Raw genomic sequence first — 22,703 nt, forward strand, 5'->3', positions numbered from 1 at the left:
GGTGCAATTTGGGGACTTTTTACAGTCATGGCGGAGATCTTGGGGCGTGCGAAATGTTTTACTTCTTTGGGGGGGCATAACAGAAAATAATTGAGAAGCACTTTGTTAATCTAAACCAGCGAGAATAGCAAAATTCAGCGGCCTGAAAATGAAATAAACCAACACTTCTCTCAGGGGACTTTACTAATTTTGACTGAAACAAAAATCAAGCCGGGTTTTTTTCTGATGTTGAAAAAAGTTATAGGTGTGAGTTACCCACACAGCCTATTAGTTTATGGATCAATATATTACGTACAATCAGAAAAAGACTTAATCCAGTAGCAAGATTCAGTATATTGTGTAAAAACTGCCAGTATAAAGCAAGCTGCCCCAAAATTCTAGTTTGGTTCCTTATGCTAAAGACCATTTTTCCCCCCAACATTTTTATTTCTGTTGTTTCTTGCTTTCTCACTTGTTCAACATTTCAAGGAATTATTTTAAGTTAAGTATGCAGGGGATGTTTTGATCATGGGTGTTGTTACCTTTCCTACCGGTTTGCAAATGCAAGTGTGTGTATTCCTGCACTCGCTCTGCTTGCGAGCACTGTTCATATATGCACACTGCCTTCTGCGCATGCACGGGCTCATACACAATTTCCTCAATTGAGTGAACCAGCTGAATATCACCTCTGGTTGCGATTGATGAAAACTCAGTCTGGTTAGATTTCTCCAACTGGCCCCTTCGCCGGTTGTAGGTAATGAGAAGTGTTTTCCAAGAGGGCATTTTGGACTGGTAAATAGCTTTGTTGATTCCCCTTACATCTGTTAATTGCACTGGATATTTCCAACTCTTGTTCCTTAACAATAGGTAATGGCAACACCCTTTTCTTCCTATGAGTAGTCCAAAGTTGTTTGCTAAAATTAGCCTGCAGCCTAGGAAACCAGTAAATTGCAGATAAGATTTTTTTAAAATCTAAAAATTAGCTTTACTATTAGCAGTAAGGTGAATTTAGAAGGAGAAATCCCATTTTCTTAAGCAAAATATCTTAGCATTCTTACAGCGTTAAAATTTTGGAAAAAAGTGTGGAGTGTAGAAGTTTCCAATGAAATTGATCGCTGGCATCCTGCTCCAGCTTATAACATGAGAATATGATTGCTTATGGGATGAATGTGGTTGACTGCTTTTTTAATAACTTAAAATACAAAATACGGCATGTGGGAAACCCAAACATAAAAACTAATCTAAAACCCAGATTAGTTTTTATGTTTTACTTTCTTACATGCTGTATTTTGTAGATGATAGATAGATAGATAGAGAGAGAGAGAGAGAGAGAGAGATAGGGTAGGTAGGTAGATAGATAGATTAGGTAGGTAGGTAGGTAGGTAGATAGATAGATAGATAGATAGATGATCGATAGATAGATAGATCAGGTAGGTAGGTAGGTAGGTAGATAGATAGATAGATAGATAGATAGATAGATAGATAGATAGATGATAGATAGATAGATAGATGATAGATAGATAGATAGATAGATAGATGATAGATAGATAGATAGATAGATAGATAGATAGATAGATAGATAGATAGATAGATCAGGTAGGTATGTAGGTAGGTAGGTAGATAGATAGATAGATAGATAGATAGATAGATAGATAGATAGATAGATAGATAGATAGATAGATAGATAGTCTTTCAGAACATAGAGCTATGAAAGCTGAATGCTACAAACTATATCTCAATAACACCTGAGTTAAATTATGATCTTTTTTGATTCCTACTGTAAAGACAGAGCAGAGACAATCTCCATCATATTTACCATTTTACCAGATGCCTTGAGTAAACAGTGTTTTTCTTTAAAAATTTAAAAAAACCTTGATCATTGCTGCATTTCCAAACAGTTCTTTCTTCTGCATGTACAAAATGATTCCATTCAGAAATATGACCTATTGTGGTCAGAAAGAATTCTTTGAACAGCATTGAAAAGAGTGATTAAGAGAGTGATATTTGTTTAGCCTTTGTAATCCATGCAGATTTCTTATAAGTTCGAACTACCAATTGCTATAGTTTTGGTGTGGTTGTACAACGCGCAACATGAATTTTTTTTAATAGAAAAGAATCATTAAGTGTTGTACCTTGTGATTCTTGACAAATGTATCTTTTTCTATTATGTACACCGAGAGCATATGCACCAAAGACAAATTCCTTGTGTGTGCAATCACACTTGGGCAATAAAGAATTCTATTCTATTCAATTCTGTGATTTTTTTTTCTTATGAGAAAATAAATCCAAGCAAAACAGAAATTTCCAGGGAAGTGGCAGCTTTAAGTGCTCAGAAACCTCCCAAAACACATTTGTTTGGCGTGATCAAGAGCACGAATTCCAAATGCCCAAGATGTTAAGATTGCATAGATACAAATCAAGATCTGTTTAACTCCAGTGGTCTTTATTTTAACACTTACAAGATCTTGAAGACGCTACAACCACACAAACCAATGCATAACCCCAGAGACTAGACTCCTTCTCCGGGGAGGAACCTGGTGCAATGTATCTAAATAAACTTTACTAAATAAGCTGCTGTGGAAAGAAGGATTCACGCTCACATATAACATACACACACGTACACACAAAGCTTTACACAAAGTGCAGTGTTTTGGAATTCTGTGGTTGAAGCAAAACTCTATGGACGAAAAGTGGTGAGGCCCTCTATTGAATCTCCTCCTTGCTGTACATGTGCTTCAGGAGGTCTACTACACGACAGCTGTACCCATATTCATTATCATACCTGCCAGAGGTGGAAAAAAAACACATAAGCAAATCTTTACATTTAAGAATGACATTGTACAAAAGTCAAAAGCACCCTCGATATCCAATGCCCTTCTGAAGTTATTCCATACTTTGGTTTTCAGATTCTGGAACATTGGGTGAAGGAAAAATGCACTAACTATAATCTATCATTGTAACATGTTGCAGGTCAGTGGTAGTTGTACAGGAATTCACTATTTAGCGACTAATTTGTTTAGTGACCATTTGTAATAAGGCACTATTTTTTTTAATCGTTTTCCATCCAATACCTGCATTTGTGACCAAATCTGGTTAAGGCTAAGTGAAACTCAATGTTTGAATGCAGTATATGCTTTCTGAATTGGGAAAATTCAGAAAGTGTTGGTTAGGTCCCCAGAGTTGGCCTTCTCCGGGTCCCGTCGACTAAACAATGTCGTTTGACGGGACCCAGGAGAAGAGCCTTCTCTGTGGCGGCCCCGACCCTCTGGAACCAGCTCCCCCCGGAGATCAGAACTGCCCCCACCCTCCTTGCCTTTCATAAAGTTCTTAAGACCCATCTCTGCCGTCAGGCATGGGGGAACTGAGATATCTCCCCCGGGCCTATACAGTTTATATATGGTATGTTTGTGTGTATGCTTGCTTTTAATAATGGGGGTTTTAGTGTTTTTTAAATTATTAGATTTGTTCTTACATTGTTTTTGTTATTGTTGTGAGCCGCCCCGAGTCTATGGAGAGGGGCAGCATACAAATCTAATAAATAATAATAATAATAAAATGTCCATGTTTAAAATGAGGGGAAATGTCAGATGTATTTTCCATAGTACAATTCAATATTTCTCCATTATTTAAATTCTAACATTAGCTGATGAAATTACTCTGAAAGTGATAGTCTGGTGTTTTGATAGACTGAAGGTATCTAGGTATATATATCCTTATTGGTGAAGGAAAGCAACTCAGACGGTTTTGATGGCCATTTCGGCTTGTGGCAAAAGATCGTGAGATAATGCCCTGGCCTTTACGAGCTACAATAACTTGGAAAGCTCAACTGGGAGATGCAGCTGTGAGAGCAGTCATGGGCTTACCTAGGTATGCCCATGTTTCACCAACACTCCGCAGCCTGCATTGGTTGCCGATCAACTTCCGGTCACAATTCAAAGTGTTGGTTATGACCTTTAAAACCCTTCATGGCACTGGACCAGAATATCTCCGAGACCGCCTGCTGCCGCACGAATCCCAGCGACCGATTAGGTCCCACAGAGCCAGCCTTCTCCGGGTCCCGTCAACTAAACAATGTCGGTTGGCGGGCTCCAGGGGAAGAGCCTTCTCTGTGGCGGCCCCGGCCCTCTGGAACCAACTCCCCCCGGAGATTAGAACTGCCCCTACTCTCCTTGCCTTTTGTAAGCTCCTTAAGACCCCACCTGTGTCGTCAGGCATGGGGGAACTGAGACATCTCCCCCATTTATGAATGGTATGTGTGTATGTATGCGTGTTTAGAAAATGGGGTTTTTAAAATGTTTTTAGTAGAAATTTAGATTTGTTGTAAACTGTTTTGTTGTTGTTTTTCACTTTGCTGTGAGCCGCCCGAGTCTGCAGAGAGGGGCGGCATACAAATCTAAATAAACATGGAACAAAGAGTTCAGCTTACCAGGAGATGAGCTTCACAAAGTTATCATTGAGGGCAATGCCTGCAGCAGCATCAAAAATAGAGGAACGCTCATCACCAATGAAATCGGTAGAAACAACCTGCAAAGGAAGAGAAAATGACAGGGTACAAAGAGGACAGAAGGAGACACTTATAATAACCAACATCCTGGGCTCAAAGATTGAATTCTGAGTGTCAAACCCTTCCAAGAGGATCAAGGGCAGTCCACTTGAAATAGGGCACTTCAAATTCAAATGTTTTGCACATAAATCCCAAATGATTGCACAGCCTGACTAATAGGTTCACCATTTTGGACAGAGTCCACCGACTCTTATCAAAAACCGTGTTTAGCATTGTTTGTAATTGTTACAACCTGCAGTGGGCTCTTAGGTTTATCCACACATTCCCCTGTGCCTCAAAGTTATCTCACTTACCATTATTGACATAGCCTCTTATCTCATCTCCAGCCTATAGCTGAGGCTGCTTGACTATATTTATCTGATTGAAGGTTAAAACAGTGTTTTTCCATTTTCTCCGCACAGAACTTTCTATGTGCACAATCTTTTGCGTTTCAGGGGTGTGCAGTTCTTGCTGCTCTCTGAGCTTGGTTGTTTGGTTGCAGATATTTCATAATCCATCATCAGTGTCAGAGTATGGGGACTTCCTGCCTGTTCATATATAGTAATTTGCCCTGCCAGTTTTGATGGGGGTGTGGTTTCCTCCTTGCTAGTCCTTTGAGCTACAGATGTTCTCCTCTAAATGAGACTACAGTTACACGAAACACACAGGGACCTGCCCTCTGGTCTCCCTGTCTATTTTCAGAAGCCACAGATACAGTTTCTTCCCTTTGAACACTGGTCAAGGGCATTAAAGCTCGAGCAGGATGAGAAAGCATGGGGCACTTGATGCTAGCTCCTTGTCTACAGGAATAGATAAATGTTCTGACTGCCAGCCAAACAGCACAGGTTAAAGAATGAAAATCCACCCACTAACGCCTCTCAGCACAAAACATACACACACACCTCAGGAGAGACAATACAAGAGTGAGATAGCAAACGACAGAGTAAGTTGGAGTGACAGGGAGAAGGAGGAGTGAAAAGAACAAGCGTAAGCCAGGTGACTGAAAGAAGGGAGAGAAAAAGAGGGAGAGTTAGGGGGGATAATCCATGGATAATCTGATGATTGGGCAAGAGTTGATCCACTGGCTGAACAGAGGTTTTTTGGTAAGCTACAGAAGGCAGAAGCCCCCATTCACTCCTCACATCAGCATTTCATACAAGGCTAAACCTACTAGCTTGTCTATCAAAACTTACCTTTTTTCTTTCTTCACCCCAAGTCACGTTAACAACTGGTGATGTTTTTGCCACCAGCAAGAAATCCACCTGTGGTTTTCCCTAGCCTGTCGCTTATCCCGGGCTTCCACTTGTCGGCGTTATTACAAAAAGCAAACAACTATTACAGCTCTAGAGTTTGCCTTGCATTAAATCGGCTGAAGCTTAAGATAGCTCATCGGAGCATCTTAAAATAATCCTGCAGCTCGCCAATGGAAACATAAACAGCACGTTTACCTCGTCTTCTGTATATCCCAGGTATCCTTTCATTGGCCCTTTAGCTGCCTTCTTGATAGCTTCTTTAATCTGAGCATAGGTAGTTGATTTAGAAAGGCGGCAGGTCAGGTCAACAACAGACACATCGCACACTGGCACACGGAATGCCATGCCAGTCAGCTTCCTGGTGGGGGTGGGGAGAGGTTTGGTCATTAAAAGGAGAAAGATACAAGGGTTTACAGGATAAATAATACAAAACACCCAGGTGTCCGAGAAATATTCTCAGAATGAAATCCTGGCAGTTCTATGGTTTTCCCACAATCTCACGGTCACAAATCAGTAGTTAGAAATACAGCCTTGATTTTCTCTTATGGTCACATCTTTAAGATTAGCAAAAATGCACAACACCCCCCTTCCCCGCCCTTTTAAAAGTTAAATTTGTTCTAGAAAGAATAATAAAAGAAATAGTAAAACAGGAGATAGAAATAACCCCGGAATTTTATTTACTGGGCATAACTAATCAGAAATATAAGAAAGAAATTCTACATTTAGTTATTCATATTTTGACAGCGGCCAGGATAGTGTATGCGCAAAATTGGAAAGGGGAAAATATTCCCAAAGAAGAGGAAGTTATTAAGAAAAAACTAGACTGCGCTGAAATGGATATGATGACAAGACGGTTAAAAGATCAAGAGGAAACAGAATTTTATGAGATATGGAACAAAGTGTATATATGGATAAATAAGAAGAAATACTAAAAGTAAAAAGAATTAGAGAATTGTATAAGTAGGGATATGGTTTAAGAGTTATGTTAGAATTAGTTTACGTATGAAGATTTATTATATAAGATAAAACAAATTTCTTCTTTTCATTTAAAGTAATAAGCTGATTTAAAGTATTTTTTAATGTATTCTTTTTTCTGTATTGAAATTTTACTTCTAGAATAAGCGGGGAAGATACAACCCCATCTCTATGTTAAATGTATGTCAGTCTTGTCTATTTTAAGAAAATTAATAAAATATATTGGGGGGGGAGTTAAATTTGTTCTGCGTACCCTTTAAGTTCAGGAATGATCTTGCCCACAGCTTTGGCAGCACCAGTAGTAGCTGGAATTATGTTCTGGTGAGCTCCCCTCCCATCACGCCAGGCCTTGGCAGAAGGTCCATCCACCGTTTTTTGAGTGGCAGTATAAGCATGAACAGTGGTCTGCAGAGCAGAAGTGTCAGTTGACATAGGAACAGACATACAAAGCGTTTTCAACAATAGATTTGATCTAAACAAGTCACTTGGGTTTTCTAAAGGGGCCATTTTTGCATGTAAAAACAGAAGTAATACATAATACTTTTAGGGTCCATTTGGTATCATTTGCAGTCTTTGATTTTATCTGCACTGATGCACAAATGCAGAAGACAAACCTGTATGCCAAAACCTATGGAAAGTTATAACAAATTCCGCCCCCACCCCCCCCAAAAAAAAAATCAATTCAAACTGGAAGAAGTGGTTTATGAATGATTTTGCCATAAGCAAATAGAGTAAATTATGACTGTTAGCCATCCATACTCAGAATTTTAATCCCCCCCACCAATAATTTGATTAGGAAGCCTGGTATTTAAGGATTGAATGACACAGCTATAACTGTATAAATTGGCAAACTGAATTGATGTATGGGATTAATCAAAACACGCTCAACCATTTCCTGGGGAGTACCATTATCCATTACAGTATTCCCAAACCTTTGCAGTTATAAGAGGCACAGGAAAGCCAGTATCTGGATTGCATCAGATGGAATAAGTGTGTTATTTGTGGAATAAATAAAATACTTTTAACCCTGATTTTTTTTCTTTTTGAGATCAAATTACTTTTACAGCTCTGTAGACTACGTGTGTGTGGCAAGGTTTTGGACGTGGTGTGCCCTTGCCTTCTTTCTAGGAATGAAAGAGAGCGACTGGCCCAAGATCACTCACTTGACTTTGAGTCTAAGTTCACATCACCTCCAAGCTGCTAACCGTTACATCAAATTGTATGAATTTGGCAGCATAAAAATGCCGTAATGAATAAGCACATTGGAAAGAAGGACATAGTTCTCACCATCAGGCCCTCGGCAATGCCAAACTGATCATGGATGACCTTGGCCAAAGGTGCCAGGCAGTTGGTGGTGCAGGAAGCATTGCTGGAAAACAAGCGTTAAACATGACATAAACATCCACTCCGAGTCCTCGGAGAGGGGCGGCATACAAATCTAATAAGTAAATAAATAAATGACCCTGAATTTTTGATGTGGATCAGAGCCTAACCAACCTGCATGTGAAGTTACATCTCAACACAGATCTGTATTCTAAGGTTCTCTTAATTTTTTAGCTTCATCTTAAAAATCCAACAAATATGAACCCAAAACTATCATCTTTCATGCCAAGACAGCATCATTTACAGGGCTTTGGGGAAAGTTATAAAGGGTGCCATGAGCTTCGAATATTTAATTTTAATTTAATTTAATTTATTGGATTTGTCAGCCGCCCAATCCCTTTCGGAATACGAGCTGAGAAAGCACCACCCAATCTTTCCTCGCAATTAGAATTTGCTCAATCCATAAAGTAACCCAACAGAGTGAAATTGCAAACAATCTTATTCAACTAGGGTTTTTTTTAATGGTGTAAGTAAAGCCACTAAGACTTGCCTTCCCTGTTACAATGCCTGCCTTATGGAACAAACTCTTTCCTAAGATTCAGAGGACCCCAGCCCTCTTGGCCATCCAAGAGGATCAAGGTACCATCAAGGTAGCCAGAACCTAGATTTTTCCCCAAGGCTTCAAAGCCAGGACATTAGGAGACCCTGTTTTTGTGAAATGGCTATGTTGTGCCTTAATTTTCTTCTTCCTGTTAGGTTATTTTAAATGCTGGGATTGCATTGATTTTGTATAGATTGGTCACTGTCAGTGAACTTATAAGCTTTCCTCCAGCTGGCCAAGTTTGAACTTACCTTATAACATTCATGCTAGCTGGTTCGTACTTCTCATGGTTGACTCCCATAACAAACATGGGTGCATCAGGTGATGGGGCAGTCACCACTACTCGCCTGGCTCCTCCATGGAAATGAGCCTGTGTTTTAAAAATGGGAGATTTCTGTTGCAGAATATCAGATTCTGGCAGCCCACATGCAATAGGATAAACAGCCTCAATAAGGAGTAAATAGAAGATTGTATGTTTTATCCCAATGTAGCAGAAATCTGTGCAGTCCAAACCAACCATCTAAGTGAAATATCCTCAAACCTAGCAAATATCATGATAGGGAATTTACACTGGTTCTTATTTCAAAGAAAGGGACTTAGCTCAAGATACTTACCGAAGCTTTGTCAATACTGAGGAAGACTCCAGTGGATTCTACTACATATAAGGCACCTGCCTCTGCCCAAGGAATCTCATTTGGTTTCTGGCTATGAAATACAAGAGGACAATCTTTATTCAAAACCTGCCCACCCGGACTTCTACTCTAGCAGGAGATAACTTTCAGGGCCTCTAGGATTCAGCCAAGTAATTGGATGAACATGTCATGGAATCCACTTTCCCTTTTAACCTTCAGAAACACAAGCATCCTTGACATTCGCATGGTCTTTTCTTGTTTAAGTGTGCAACTCCCATCGAAGGTTTACCCTCCTGCAGTAGCACCTCAACTAGATTCACATGCAGTGATTAAGTGATATTGATTAAGTTCACACATGCTAATTCCAGACAAGCAAAGCAGCTTCGTTATAGCTCATAATTTTTTACTGTGATAGAAAAATGATGGTATAAAATGGAAGAGAATTGATAAGACTACCCTCCCCCAAGGAGCCCAAAGCATTGGTTTTACTCTAATATCACTAGTCATTCTGCTTAAATCCACAATTATGATGCCCTCGGAAGGCATCCGAAAACCAAAGCATTGTAAGAACTCCCTCTCCAAAGACACACTATATAAATTTGCTAAATAGTGTAATTCTGTTTTTCATTTTATTTTTCTTACACACACAGATGCTCACTAATGCAAACCCTATGAAACAAGTGTTGTACTCCTATGGCATTTACAGGCCTCAGGCTAGAAATCACGTGACTGCGAGTTCAAATTCCCCTTAGTCACAAAGCCATTAGGGCTTGGGCTAGTCTTTTTTTTTCTCAGCCCAAAGAATTAGGGAATGGCAAACTACTTCTGAAAAATATTGCCAAGGCAACTGCAGAAGTCATCCAGACTGTTGCCAGGAGACAACCATTGGAGCACACACACAAATACACACACAAAGATGGTTATATTCTCATAACTGTCTTTCTAAGCTGCCCAGCTACCAAAGTTCCCTGGGCATACTGAGAATATTAAAATACTAAAATATTTTAAATGGGTAAACCAATGAAATGGAGTGAATGCATTTTGCCCGGTCTTATTCCCACTTACTGCTGGTATACTGAGATTTTTGCACCGTTCACTACCAGCTTTCCTTCCTCTGCCATGACCTCTCCCTTGAAGCGCCCATGAGTAGAGTCATATTTGAACATGTAGACCTGTGGAGCAAAGAAGATAAAGCCACATCATGCCAGGAGAACTGAATTTGTGCCACCTCTATGGCTTGATCATCACCTTCCTTTAATGACCCCATAATCCTTTGCAGGGTGGAATCTCGGCAACTGAATGGAACTGAGTGTTTACTGGCCAGATGCCCTTCCTGTCACCAATCCGGAGTTTTACTCAGCAGATAAAGTCTCATTGTGCCCAGAGAGAGAAATATCTGCCTCTACCTAGGATCAAATTCACAGCCTTCTGACTGTCAGGAGAGAGCTCCAACTCTAGGCCACTGCACCACTCACTTCTCTAGCTTGATAAGAGGTCTAAAAAGAGACAGGAAATCTCCATTTGTCTAGGCATCTGACAGCTGCGCAAGGATGCTGGGTGTTCAAAGGGTTAGGCACCCAATTCTTATACAGCTGGTCCTTGCTTAATAAAGGGTCGTTACAATCCCGATTTGAAGTTCTAACTTCTGCCTCCCACCTTTGTGAACAGGTGATTGCATTCTGGATGCTTGGCAAACTATTTACTTATTTATTAGTTCGTTTATTTGTTTCTTTCTTTATTTGATTGATTGATTGATTGATTGATTGATTGATTGATTTGATTTTTATGCCGCCCCCTTCTCCCAGCGACTCAGGGCGGCGTACAATATTATAAATACAACAATACATAAAAGAAATCTAATTTACTTATTTATGTCCATTTGTAGCCTCCAAGGTCACAGGACTACAACTGACAACATATTAAAAAAACAGATTAATAGCGTTGGAAGGGACCTTGTAAGTCATTTCCCCCCCCAGAAATGACATTTACTTTTATTTTCCAGCAAAAAATGCCCACTGAAAACAATGGGTTTGCTTTATGGCTGCTGCATTTACTTAACAAGCCCCGCAAAATAACAAAAGTTGCAAAATCAGGCCAATCAGTGAAGTGATTCACTTAACAACGAGCATGACTTATGACAGCAATTCTGGGCTCAGTTATGGTCATAAGTCAAGTACTACCTGGAAACAAAGACCATTCCTGTTTCCTAAGAACAATTAGGTATTAAATTAGAAAAGTCTTATTTATTTGCTTGTTTGTTTAATCGATCAATCAATCAATCAATCAATCAAATTTCTAGGCCGCCCTTCTCCAGGGCACTCAGGGTGGCTTATAAGATAAAATCAATACAAAAATTATAAATCCCAACCTTAAAGCCCCAAATCCTAAAAACCCATATCTAAACACACTCATCGTCTTAACCGCTGCTTACACTCTATTGCTCGACTTCCAACTCCCTCTCCATTCCAGCGCATTTGATACAAGAAGATGGGAGAGATGTAGAAAGGACCCTCTTACCAGGGGTTCAATGAACACTGACACTTTTCATATCCGACCTTCCTTTCCTGCCCCACAAGGAAACTAAACTAATTTCCACATTTGTAGTCTTATAAGAAAGCCATTACCATGTAGTTCACATCAATGAAAGGGTCATTGATAGCCACAACTTTGACCCCCTTCACCACGCAGGCCCGAAGGACCAAGCGTCCAATACGTCCAAATCTGCAGAAGCAAAGAAGTCCATCCATTAGAAACATAGAAATATAGAAGTCTGACGGCAGAAAAAGACCTCATGGTCCATCTAGTCTGCCCTTATACTATTTTCTGTATTTTATCTTAGGATGGATCTATGTTTATCCCAGGCATGTTTAAATTCAGTTCCTGTGGATTTATCAACCACGTCTGCTGGGAGTTTGTTCCAAGGATCTACTACTCTTTCAGTAAAAAAATATTTTCTCATGTTGCTTTTGATCTTTCCCCCAACTAACTTCAGATTGTGTCCCCTTGTTCTTGTGTTCACTTTCCTATTAAAAATACTTCCCTCCTGGACCTTATTTAACCCTTTAACATATTTAAATGTTTCAATCATGTCCCCCCTTTTCCTTCTGTCCTCCAGACTATACAGATTGAGTTCATTAAGTCTTTCCTGATACGTTTTATGCTTAAGACCTTCCACCATTCTTGTAGAGTGCATTCCCAAACCCCTTTGGTACAATTAAGGTGAGAAGAAGGGATTACTTAAAAAGAGACCTCCTTTAGTGCAATGTTTTCTCAACAGAGGAGAGAATGTAGAGTGGAGCAGAGCACAGCAGAATAGAGAGTAGAGGAGAATCAAGAATAGAGAGGAATGGAATGGAATGGAATGGAACAGAATATGGAAAATAGAAAATAATAGATAATAGAAAATAGAATAGCTTAGTTCTTTATTGGCCAAGTGTGATTAGACACATAAGGAATTTTTAATTTCAAGACCTCCCAGACTTCTCAAGGTCGGGTCCCACAGGCGTGACCTCTGCCCATATCTGTTTTTAAAGTGGCCTTAGGAACCTCTGCAAATTGCTTTGACCTTCAGATAGAGAAGACAGCAGAAGGATTCCCGAAAACTAGAAGGCTTGGAAGTCAGTGGTTTGCCTTTGTACCTCCACCTAGGTTTCACTGCAATTTTCCAACTTAACCATAAACAATCACGTAGTGCAACCAAAATATTCTGGCTGCAGAATCAAACCAGCAAGTTTTATTCAAGCCCATAGGCTTTGTTTCAACATAATTGTTGCAAAAGACCAAGGAGGGAAAAAATACCCATTTCATTTTCTATCATTAGGAGGGCATTACTGTTTCCTAATGTGTGAATTTCCCAGAATCTCCCAACCTCGTCTTAAAATACAAAAATATCCACTGGTCACTGAAGAAAACAAGTTTACCCATTGATTCCAACAGCAAACTCCGCCATTTGTTTTTTAGGTGGTGGAGGTGGTGGAGGGGGTGGAGGTGGAGCTTCTGCCTCTGGCTCTGGCTCTGGGGTAGGTAGCTTAACCTCGTGCTCTGACTCAACAGGGGTACCTGCCACTGGCTCGGCAGAGATCTTTGGAGGAGAGTCTTCACTGATCTCAAGCCTGGAGGAATGTAAACATCACAAAAAGAAGGAAAGGAATTGCAATTAATCTCGGTTAACATTTGTAGTCTTCTTCAAGCATAGCCTAATGCTAGATCGGGCTATGTCTATGTTTGTGTATACATACATATGTAAACACACACACACATATAGTATGTTGGATATGTGTATTTATGTATGTTTGTGTTTATAGTATGCACGTCCTTTTGTGTATATATGTATATGACTCAACAAAAAAATCATAACCCTTCCCTGGCACAAGCTGATACAGGAGATGAGCCTGTAGTCTAGAAGCTAAGGCCACTGCCTTACAAGGCAGAGGACCCCAGGTTCAAATCCCAATAAGGGTGTGGCTACCTGATGAAGGCAAATAAGCCCGAAATAGATCTATAGTAGTCTCCCTTCCTTTTCATTATCAGCAAAAATATGTTATATATATATTCGACACAAAAATATGTAACCCTTCCCTGCTGCAAAGCTAAAGGGATTGGATATTGTAGCCTAGAGGATAATTCTCTGCCTTACATGGCAAAGGTTGCAGGTTCAAGTCCAAGTGGGTATGGCTAGCTGATGAGACCAAAATAAGGCCGAAATAGATCTAGTCTCCCTTAATTTTCATATTCAGCAAAAAAACATGTGACACATACAGATAGAATTGTCGGCTATCAATCAAATTAACTGCCTTGGAAATGGCCCTGGGTTGGGCTGAGAGGCAAATAAGGAGCTTGTGGTGTTCTTCAATACACCAGGGTGATTCGACATAAAAATATGTAACCCTTCCCTGGTGCAAAGATGAAGGGATTGGATACTGTAGCCTAGAGGATAATTCTTTGCCTTACATGGCAAAAGCTGCAGGTTCAAGTCCCAGTGGGTATGGCTAGCTGATGAGGCCAAAATAAGGCCAAAATAGATCTATCCTAGTCTCCCTTAATTTTCAAATTCAGCAAAAAAACATGACATATATGTCACATGTTTTTTTGCTGAATCTGCATATATATATAATTTGCATCTATATATTAATATAAATAAACATCACACCCTAAAAATATTCCAAGCTGAATCTCAACTATTAAAAAAACTACTGCATTTGCATGAGTAGTTTTTCTAACTCAATTATTTAAGACCCTATTAACTTCATGGAAAGATCCTCCCAGTAAATATCTTTACCACACTTGCATTGGAGCAAGAATATGCATACGTTTTTCTCAAGGACTTCCCTGAAATCAATAAATATATTCTAGTAGTAATATTATCCTTCTGAACACTATGTAGCGAGCACTACAATTGTCAGGTGCATGCAGCTTACAGTTCTATCTTCTAAATACAAATTCAAAACTTACATACATAGCCTAATTGTAGGATTCCCTTCCTTCTTCTCCACTGTCTTTTTTGGGCAACTTTCCTTGAGAAAAACTTTCTGAGAATTCAAAGGTAGCATGCTTACCTTCTCTGGGATCAGTGAAAATGATTCTACTGTAGATCTGAAAATATTTTTCTCTTGAACCAATTATGTCGATTGGTTTCTCTCATCACTCTAAATCTAAGCCATTCGATTATTTGTTAGCATTTTGGCTTAATGCAAAATATAAATCCAGCCATTATGGCTTGTAAGTTATGGTTTCTGATCAATGATTGAAATGAGTATATTTTATCTATTACTAAATTCATATTAGAAAGTATGACAGTTCTTCTTCAGGGACCTGGAGAACTAAAACTTGACAAAGGCGCTACTTTAGATTCCAAGATACATATCTACTCCAACCACCAATCACCTCAACTGTTTCTACAAATTCTCTTAAGGCTTATGGATGTAATATTTTTGAAGCAAAAATGAATGCTCAGATATCCTGGTATTACTCCTTTATGTAAAGAATGTTCAAGATAATTATTTGAGAGGACAACCAAAAATTGGTTGGATGCCTCCAAACAGGGAAAATATTTTCTTCCATGTAAAATATACTCATTCAAAAGAAAAAAACCCACCACTTTATACAACCAGTAGATTGTTAAATAATGTCCATATGGCAAAGCAGGCTTCTAAAAGGACATTTTGGAAATGCTGTTATTTTTGCTCCAACAACTATCCCTCCACTTATCTTATATACATGAAACTCTTTTCTTTCCAAGCACAGTGATGGTGGACCTTTTTGGCACCAAGTGCCAAAAATGTTGTCCAGAAACTTTGCATGTACACATTTTGTCAGGGCCACTCTCTGTAAAAGCCGAACTTCTGGGTTATAGAAACATAGAAGACTGACGGCAGAAAAAGACCTCATGATCTATCTAGTCTGCCCTTATACTATTTTTTGTATTTTATCTTAGGATGGATCTATGTTTATCCCGGGCTTGTTTAAATTCAGTTACTGTGGATTTACCAACCACGTCTGCTGGAAGTTTGTTCCAAGCATCTACTACACTTTCAGTAAAATAATATTTTCTCACGTTACTTCTAATCTTTCCCCCAACTAACCTCAGATTGTGTTCCCTTTTTCCAAGCATCTACTACTCTTTCAGTCAAATAATATTTTCTCACGTTGCTTTTGATCTTTCCCCCAACTAACTTCAGATCGTGTCCCCTTGTTCTTGTGTTCGCTTTCCTATTAAAAACACTTCCCTCCTGAACCATATTTAACCCTTTAACGTATTTAAATGTTTCGATCATGTCTCCCCTTTTCCTTCTGTCCTCCAGACTATACAGATTGAGTTCATGAAGTCTTTCCTGATACGTTTTATCCTTAAGACCTTCCACCATTTTTGTAGCCCGTCTTTGGACCCGTTCAATTTTGTCAATATCTTTTTGTAGATTGCATCTGATGATCAGCTAACTGGCATGCATGTGTAGGCCAGTTTTCAACACTGTCGGGCGCGCGAAGAGACCACGCTCTGAAAAAAGCCGAACCTCCAGGTTCTGGCACATATGTGCACCCGACAATCATCTGGCTGGCATGTGCCCACCAGTTTTTGGCACTGCTACGCACATGAAGGGCAGTTGACTGTCGTGCACCCATGCGTTCCAGGAACCCAGAAGATAAACAGGCAAGGCCGTGCATGCCAGGTGACATGGCTTCGCATGCCACTTTGTGTGTGCACGTGCCATAGGTTTACCACCATGACTCTACATTGATAGGCATACCACTATCCTTTAATCCTTTAGCATTTGCCCACCTCTCCAACACTGCTGGGCTACAATTCCCATCATCCTCACCATTTGTCAAGTTAGCTGTAACTGATGAGAAAAGCAGTTCAACAATCTTTGGAGGATGACGAGTCCCTCCTCCCTGCTTCAGGGCATAAATCCAAAGATCTTACCATTGATTATGTTGATTCCATAAACTTCATGGAGGAGATAGCAGTTTAAACTTTAAGTCTTTCAAGATATTTTCTTACCTGAAGACCTTGACACTAACTGTGGTGCTAGTGCTACACTGATCCATTTTCGGTGAGCTATTGCGTTGATTTCGTATACTGGCTGACCTATCTACTGCTTCTCTGCCTAGAGACACTGAAACAGGATTTCAAAAAAAGTTAACACTCTCAGCTGAGCATCCTTTAATCATTATCAGAAAACACTTCACTCCCTCTCCATTCACAAACCCTTTTCAAAATTAATTTCTTTATTTTTCCTTTTATGTTTCAATTCACAGCCTGACAAATGTAATATCTCAAATAACTTGGGATAGGGCAAAAGAAAACCTGGTTTCAATTAATTATCCTAAATATCTTTTTAAAGATTTTTGGGGTCTTCTTGAGCTGGAAGATTGGGGGGCGATTCCCCAATCGGATTACAGTGTTCCCTCGACTTTCACGGGGGATGCGTTCCGAGACCGCCCGCGAAAGTCAAATTTCTGCGAAGTAGAGATGCGGAAGTAAATACATTATTTTTGGCTATGAACAGTATCACAAGCCTTTCCGTAACAGTTTAAACCCATAAATTACAATTTCCCATTCCCTTAGCAACCATTTAGATTATTACTCACCATGTTTATTTATTAAAGTTTATTTTAAAAAATATTTATTAAAAGCGGACAAAAGTTTGGCGATGACATATGACATCATCAGGCGGGAAAAACCGTGGTATAGGGGAAAAAACAGTGAAATATTTTTTAATTAATATTTTTGAAAACCCGTGGTATAGACTTTTCGTGAAATTCGAACCCGTGAAAATCGAGGGAACACTGTATACTGTTTCACTCCTAGCACATCTATTAAATCAGGGTTCACCCAGAGTGATCAATATCAACCCCAAGGATCAGTGGATTGGGATCATCCAAGAGGTCAATAAATCACTGGTGTTTAAAATAAGATCAATAAATGTCTGAGTGTCAAAAGACTGATCCTTGGAAGATTGTGATTAAAATTCACTATTCTCCAACAAATACCAATGCCCTTTTTTGATGCAGGCTTCGAATTAATGATATCAACAGTTTTAGTAAGAAAAAGGTATGTTGAACCATATATTTTAAATATTGCCTATCTTATAAAGTCACTGTTATCTATTATTATTCATTGTGTTGTGTTGTGATAAAAGTACCATTTATTATTTTCCTGTGTTTTATGGTCGATGAAAAAACTGAAACTTCATAAAAGGATTGATGAGCTGAAGAATTTGGGGACCCTTGCATTAAATCAAACTAAGTCAGTAATGTGATGTCCCAGTGAAGACATCCCACATGGATTTTGTGTTTATTTGAAATCATTTTCTGACAGCACATCCCGCACAACTTCTTGGCAACTACAAGACAGAAACAGAAGCCATCTTCATTTTACCGGTGCCAATTCGACTCTGCAGTGTTCCAAAGAAACATTTTAGCCCTTTTACTCAAACATTGACAGACAATCTTTTTGTTTAGTAATCATTTATGTGTAACACTGCACTATCAAAAAGGAAGCTGGAATACATACCTTAAATGCAAAGCCAAAAAGAAAGAAAGAAACCTCTCTTCTGTATAGCAGTAGCAACAGCTTGCAGTTCAGCTATGATAACTGTTGCTATAGAAATCAAAAATTTGAGATTATGAGCTATCTTCTAATTATAGGATCTTCTCATCTATTTGTTTTATTTTAACGTGTATATAAACTGGCATACTCAGCAACTATTAGTATAAGCATATTTGGCAATGGCTTGGGATTTAGTGATAACCACGAAAGATTATCCCAGGAAATATTTATTCCATATCAATGTAAAATTGACTATATTTTTGATATATGCTCCAACCTTTCCTATATGCAGTGGAAACCTTCACCTCTTATTTTTAAAAAAAGAAAATGCATTCTAATTCTCATTGCAGGCTTTCAGTGGCTGCAGTGCGACTCCGTGGCCACAGACAGAAAGCCAAGCTTACCGAAAAACACATTAAGTAGATACCAGTCGAGGACCAGCCTCATCATGCACCAGCAGTCTGGATTTTTTTTTTTTTAAAGACCTTATCATATCTTGGCTACAACAGCTACGACCTTGAAGAAGACACTGGCATAGAATGACTTCCTTCAGACAGGAAGGGCCAAGAGGTGGCTTATATGCAATGTAGGCTAGATGTAGTGTTTTTAATGTCAGACACACAACTGTAGCCACAGAAATTTAAGTAGAAATGTCGTAGTACCTAGGCATTGATCCTGCTGACAACAAATGCAACCTAAATTTTCAATTAGAAAATTGGCTCTCCTATCTCCACTGGGCGTCTGCCTCCAGACCTCCATTGCTGGCTTCTGAATTCCATAGCAGAAACAAGAAGCCCAGTTTGCAGGCTTCCCTCTGGGGTCCTAGTCCTAGACATTCCCCACAGCAGGGGTCCCCAAAGGTGGCAACTTTAAGACTTGTGGACTTCAACTCCCAGAATTCTCCAGCCAGCACATTCTGGGAGTTGAAGTCCACAAGTCTTAAAGTTACCAAGTCTGAAGACCTCTGCACCACACCCCTGTCCAATTGTCTTTCCTTTCTCTCACTTATCATATATATTTTCTTTCTTTCATATATCCTCTCCTCTAAGTTCACTTTACCCTTATATATATTACTACATGTCTATTTTTCTTCCTATGTATTTGTGTATTGGACAAATGAATAAATAAATAAAATAAATATCTCCCCATCAGAGAAAAGTCATCCATTTCATCTCTCCCCCACAGCTACCGAGGTGCTGCTGCGCCCTCAATCTCCAATGTAAACAAGCTAGCTGGACATCAGTTGAGCTTTCCTATACCATCAAGTTTAATGTGGGTTGCCCACCGTGACTTAGCAACTGTGCAAAAATCAGGCCACTCTGGCCTAGACATCTAGTGACAATTCAAATTAAAAAACACTTGAACACAATGCTCTGTATGCTGAAATTTAGAACCATCCCTGGCTTTAAGGGCTTTAAAATATATATACTGGCAAAATATTTGAGCACAAAAATATGCATCGTAGGAATAAAGACTTATAATTTAATTTGATTGACTTCTATGCTGCCCAATCTCAATGGGACTCAGCATTATAGCATTCCCTTGTTTTACATCGTCATGGTGTAAATGGGTGGTGGTGACTTTATTCAAATCATAATACTGTACATTTTTTTACAATAAACATGTAATCATGCTCCCTAGGATCCGGCTGGCAAATGGAGGCAGATTATCCTAACCCTGTCAAGTCTTTTATGCCAGTGAAAAAGTCACATCAACAAGGCAGATCTGTGAAATTGGAAGCAAGCAAACTTTTTTTTTTTACTTTCTCAATTTCAAAACAATGCGCAAATGTTAAATGAACTAGTCCAGACACCTGAAGATGTCATGCATATAACCACACGGTATGTTTTTCCACTTAAGTGTGGATATATCAGGGGATGTCTGGAGCTAATTTTTTATACGTATGATTTGGAGAAGAGGGTAAATAAGCCTTTTCTCTCTCAAACAGGAGCAGGGGATGGAATGAGGGAATCCAGTAGCTAGGTTTAAAAGGAGCTAGAAGGAAAAAATGAAAATCATACAGTATATAGACTTTAATTTTGCATTTGGTTTCCAAACCCAACGGAAAAAGCGCTGCCGTTCCTAATTGAAGGTCAAGGGCTGACGCTCGCCGTCTATCAGCCTTCTCAATCTAATCAGGATTATCAATTCTCCTGGCGTTTCTGACGCAGTTGCATTTTCGGAGGGAGCCATTGCACAAACCAGGGAGCGCAAGAAGATGACTCTGCATTCCCATTTTTTTCCTGTACTCGGGGATCTCTTCTCTAAGCAAGAGCAGCAAATAATCCTCCTTGTTGCATCTCACGAAGGCTGTAAGCTTAGCCAGCTGCTCATAATCCCCAAGACTATTGGAGGCATCTTCTCAAGGACACGGGCTTCCTTTTCCTGTTTGCTTTCTGAACGACTGCTGTTTTGCAGCCACCAGCCCAGCGGTCCTCCCTCGCAGCGGCTAGCAATCCCATCTAAGCCGTTCTCCCCCTCCAGGTATTACCAAGGGGCCGTCAAACCACCCAAAAGCCTATACTCCAAAAGCAAAAAACCAACTCTCATTTTCCCCGCCTAATCATGGTTAAGACCAAGATATGGATTGCGTGCCAAGAAGCTACATCACTCCTCTGAATCCTGTTGAAATGTCCCACAATCCCATCACCTTTTTTTTAACCAGTTAAAGACCACCTCTGCCCCATCCTTCCTTCAGTCCCTCAATCCCCTATGATGCCCTCCCAGATAACCTTGTACACCTTTCCAAGGTTACCCAACCTTTTTAACAATTCCTTCTCCATCTCTCACAAACCTGTATATATTGGGGAATCCTTCCATTTCCTTCTGCTCCCCTATTTATGGGGGCCATTCCTAGCCTTTTCATCCCCCCCTTTTTTCTCCTTCCTCTAGCATCCTTGTTCAAATCACTCCATCACCACCCCTTCTTCATCTATTTTATGTATTTATTCAATTTGTATGCCACCTAGATCCCTAGGAATCTCCACTATTCAGGTTGATTTATTTTAAATCTTGTGTTGTTAATCTTAACAAGAGGGTGGCATACAAATCTAATAAATTATTATTATTATTAATTATTATTATTATTATTATTTATTTATTTATTGGATTTCTATGCCACCTGTCTCCGAGGATTTATATATACGCTTCCCCCTCATTTTGCTTGGGGGGGGGGGTCCCTCCAATTACTCCTCTACTATGCCCATCATCCCCCACTAGCTTGAACCATGGTCCCTATGCTCAGGATGATGGGAGGTGCCTCCGACATCCCCTAGAGCAGCCAAGAGGAAGGGGGGAAGCCGTTTGAGAAGCCCCCCTGATTCAACACCTCCCCTTCCCTCCCGGCTCACCTGTCCGCCTCCCCAACCGAAACGCCAACCTCGACGGCGTCGAACACGGAGAGTAACGGCCAAGAGGCGGCTTATATAGCTGCTAGGCAACGCCTAAGGCCCCGCCCCCATCCCTCAGAAGACACGCCTCCGTCTGTCTGCAAACGGGGAGGGGGGGGTCTCTCAAGGAGCCATAATGCGCGTGCGTTGTGCCGCTCAGTCAGGCGGTGGTACCCGGAGCATCTTAACGGCTATTTTGACTTCTCTCTCATTTGCGCGTGCGCGTTGAGGCTGCGATTACCTGTCGCGGCTGAAGGCGAACGTTGGGCCTTGTGGAATGTTTTCGTCCTTTGGGCATTGTGCGTTGTTTTTAGAACCGTTATGAAGAGGCTTTCTGTTGGGAACGTACAATTATTTCTATGCCCAACCGTGTTAGCTGGAGTGATCAGAAGGGGAGGGGAGGCTGGAGAAAAATCAGGTGTTTTGTGATACAGCACACCTGTGTGAATGTGAACAGTTGAGCAACATGAGGGGAAAAGGCATCTGGTGTATGTGGGTTTAATTTGGAGACTAGATTTGCTGCCATATTTTTCAGTACAGATAGTTATTTTTATTTTATTTATTTATTTTGTCCAATACTTGAGTGTCTGCGACGTTTCGGTGAAATCACATTCACCATCATCAGGCTGAAGTTTTAAGCTTCGTGCTGCTGTAAATATGTAAATATACTGTATATATATATACACACACACATAGTAAAATACATGATGAAGGTTATAGAGGAGATACTCATAGTAAAATATATGAAAGAATAGAAAAGAACTTCAAATACGAACTGAATAATCAAATTATCACAGATAATCCCCACTCGGTTAAAGACCTCGGTATACTAATAACAAAAGTGCCAAAGCCCACTGCAACAATATAGCCAAGAAGGCTTCAAGAGTTGTAAACCTAATCCTACATAGCTTCTGCTCTGGCAATCTCACACTGCTTACCAGAGCTTACAAAACATTTGC

General features: G+C 39.9%; 1 protein-coding gene across 3 annotated transcripts; it reads right to left on the minus strand.

Moving 5' to 3' along the window:
- Positions 1 to 2,405: 2,405 nt before the first annotated feature.
- GAPDHS (glyceraldehyde-3-phosphate dehydrogenase, spermatogenic) lies at positions 2,406 to 21,840 on the minus strand. 3 transcript variants are annotated; one of them, XM_070763694.1, is made up of 13 exons: positions 21,706 to 21,785; positions 18,320 to 18,406; positions 16,805 to 16,919; positions 13,227 to 13,418; positions 11,931 to 12,027; positions 10,372 to 10,478; positions 9,289 to 9,379; positions 8,926 to 9,044; positions 8,038 to 8,119; positions 7,004 to 7,155; positions 5,971 to 6,133; positions 4,406 to 4,503; positions 2,406 to 2,761 (listed from the first exon to the last, which is right to left on the minus strand). In XM_070763694.1, the coding sequence occupies exons 3-13, from the start codon at positions 16,849 to 16,851 to the stop codon at positions 2,683 to 2,685; spliced, it is 1,227 nt and encodes a 408-aa protein (XP_070619795.1). In that variant the 5' UTR covers positions 16,852 to 16,919; positions 18,320 to 18,406; positions 21,706 to 21,785; the 3' UTR covers positions 2,406 to 2,682. The 3 variants fall into 3 exon arrangements, with proteins under 3 accessions (XP_070619795.1, XP_070619796.1, XP_070619797.1); XM_070763695.1 differs by lacking the exon at positions 16,805 to 16,919 and having other exon boundaries at positions 21,706 to 21,840; XM_070763696.1 differs by lacking the exons at positions 16,805 to 16,919; positions 18,320 to 18,406 and having other exon boundaries at positions 21,706 to 21,791.
- Between the last annotated feature and the right edge of the window lie 863 nt (positions 21,841 to 22,703).

Source organism: Erythrolamprus reginae, chromosome 11 (assembly GCF_031021105.1).
Source record: "Erythrolamprus reginae isolate rEryReg1 chromosome 11, rEryReg1.hap1, whole genome shotgun sequence".
NCBI classification, from domain to species: domain Eukaryota; kingdom Metazoa; phylum Chordata; class Lepidosauria; order Squamata; family Dipsadidae; genus Erythrolamprus; species Erythrolamprus reginae.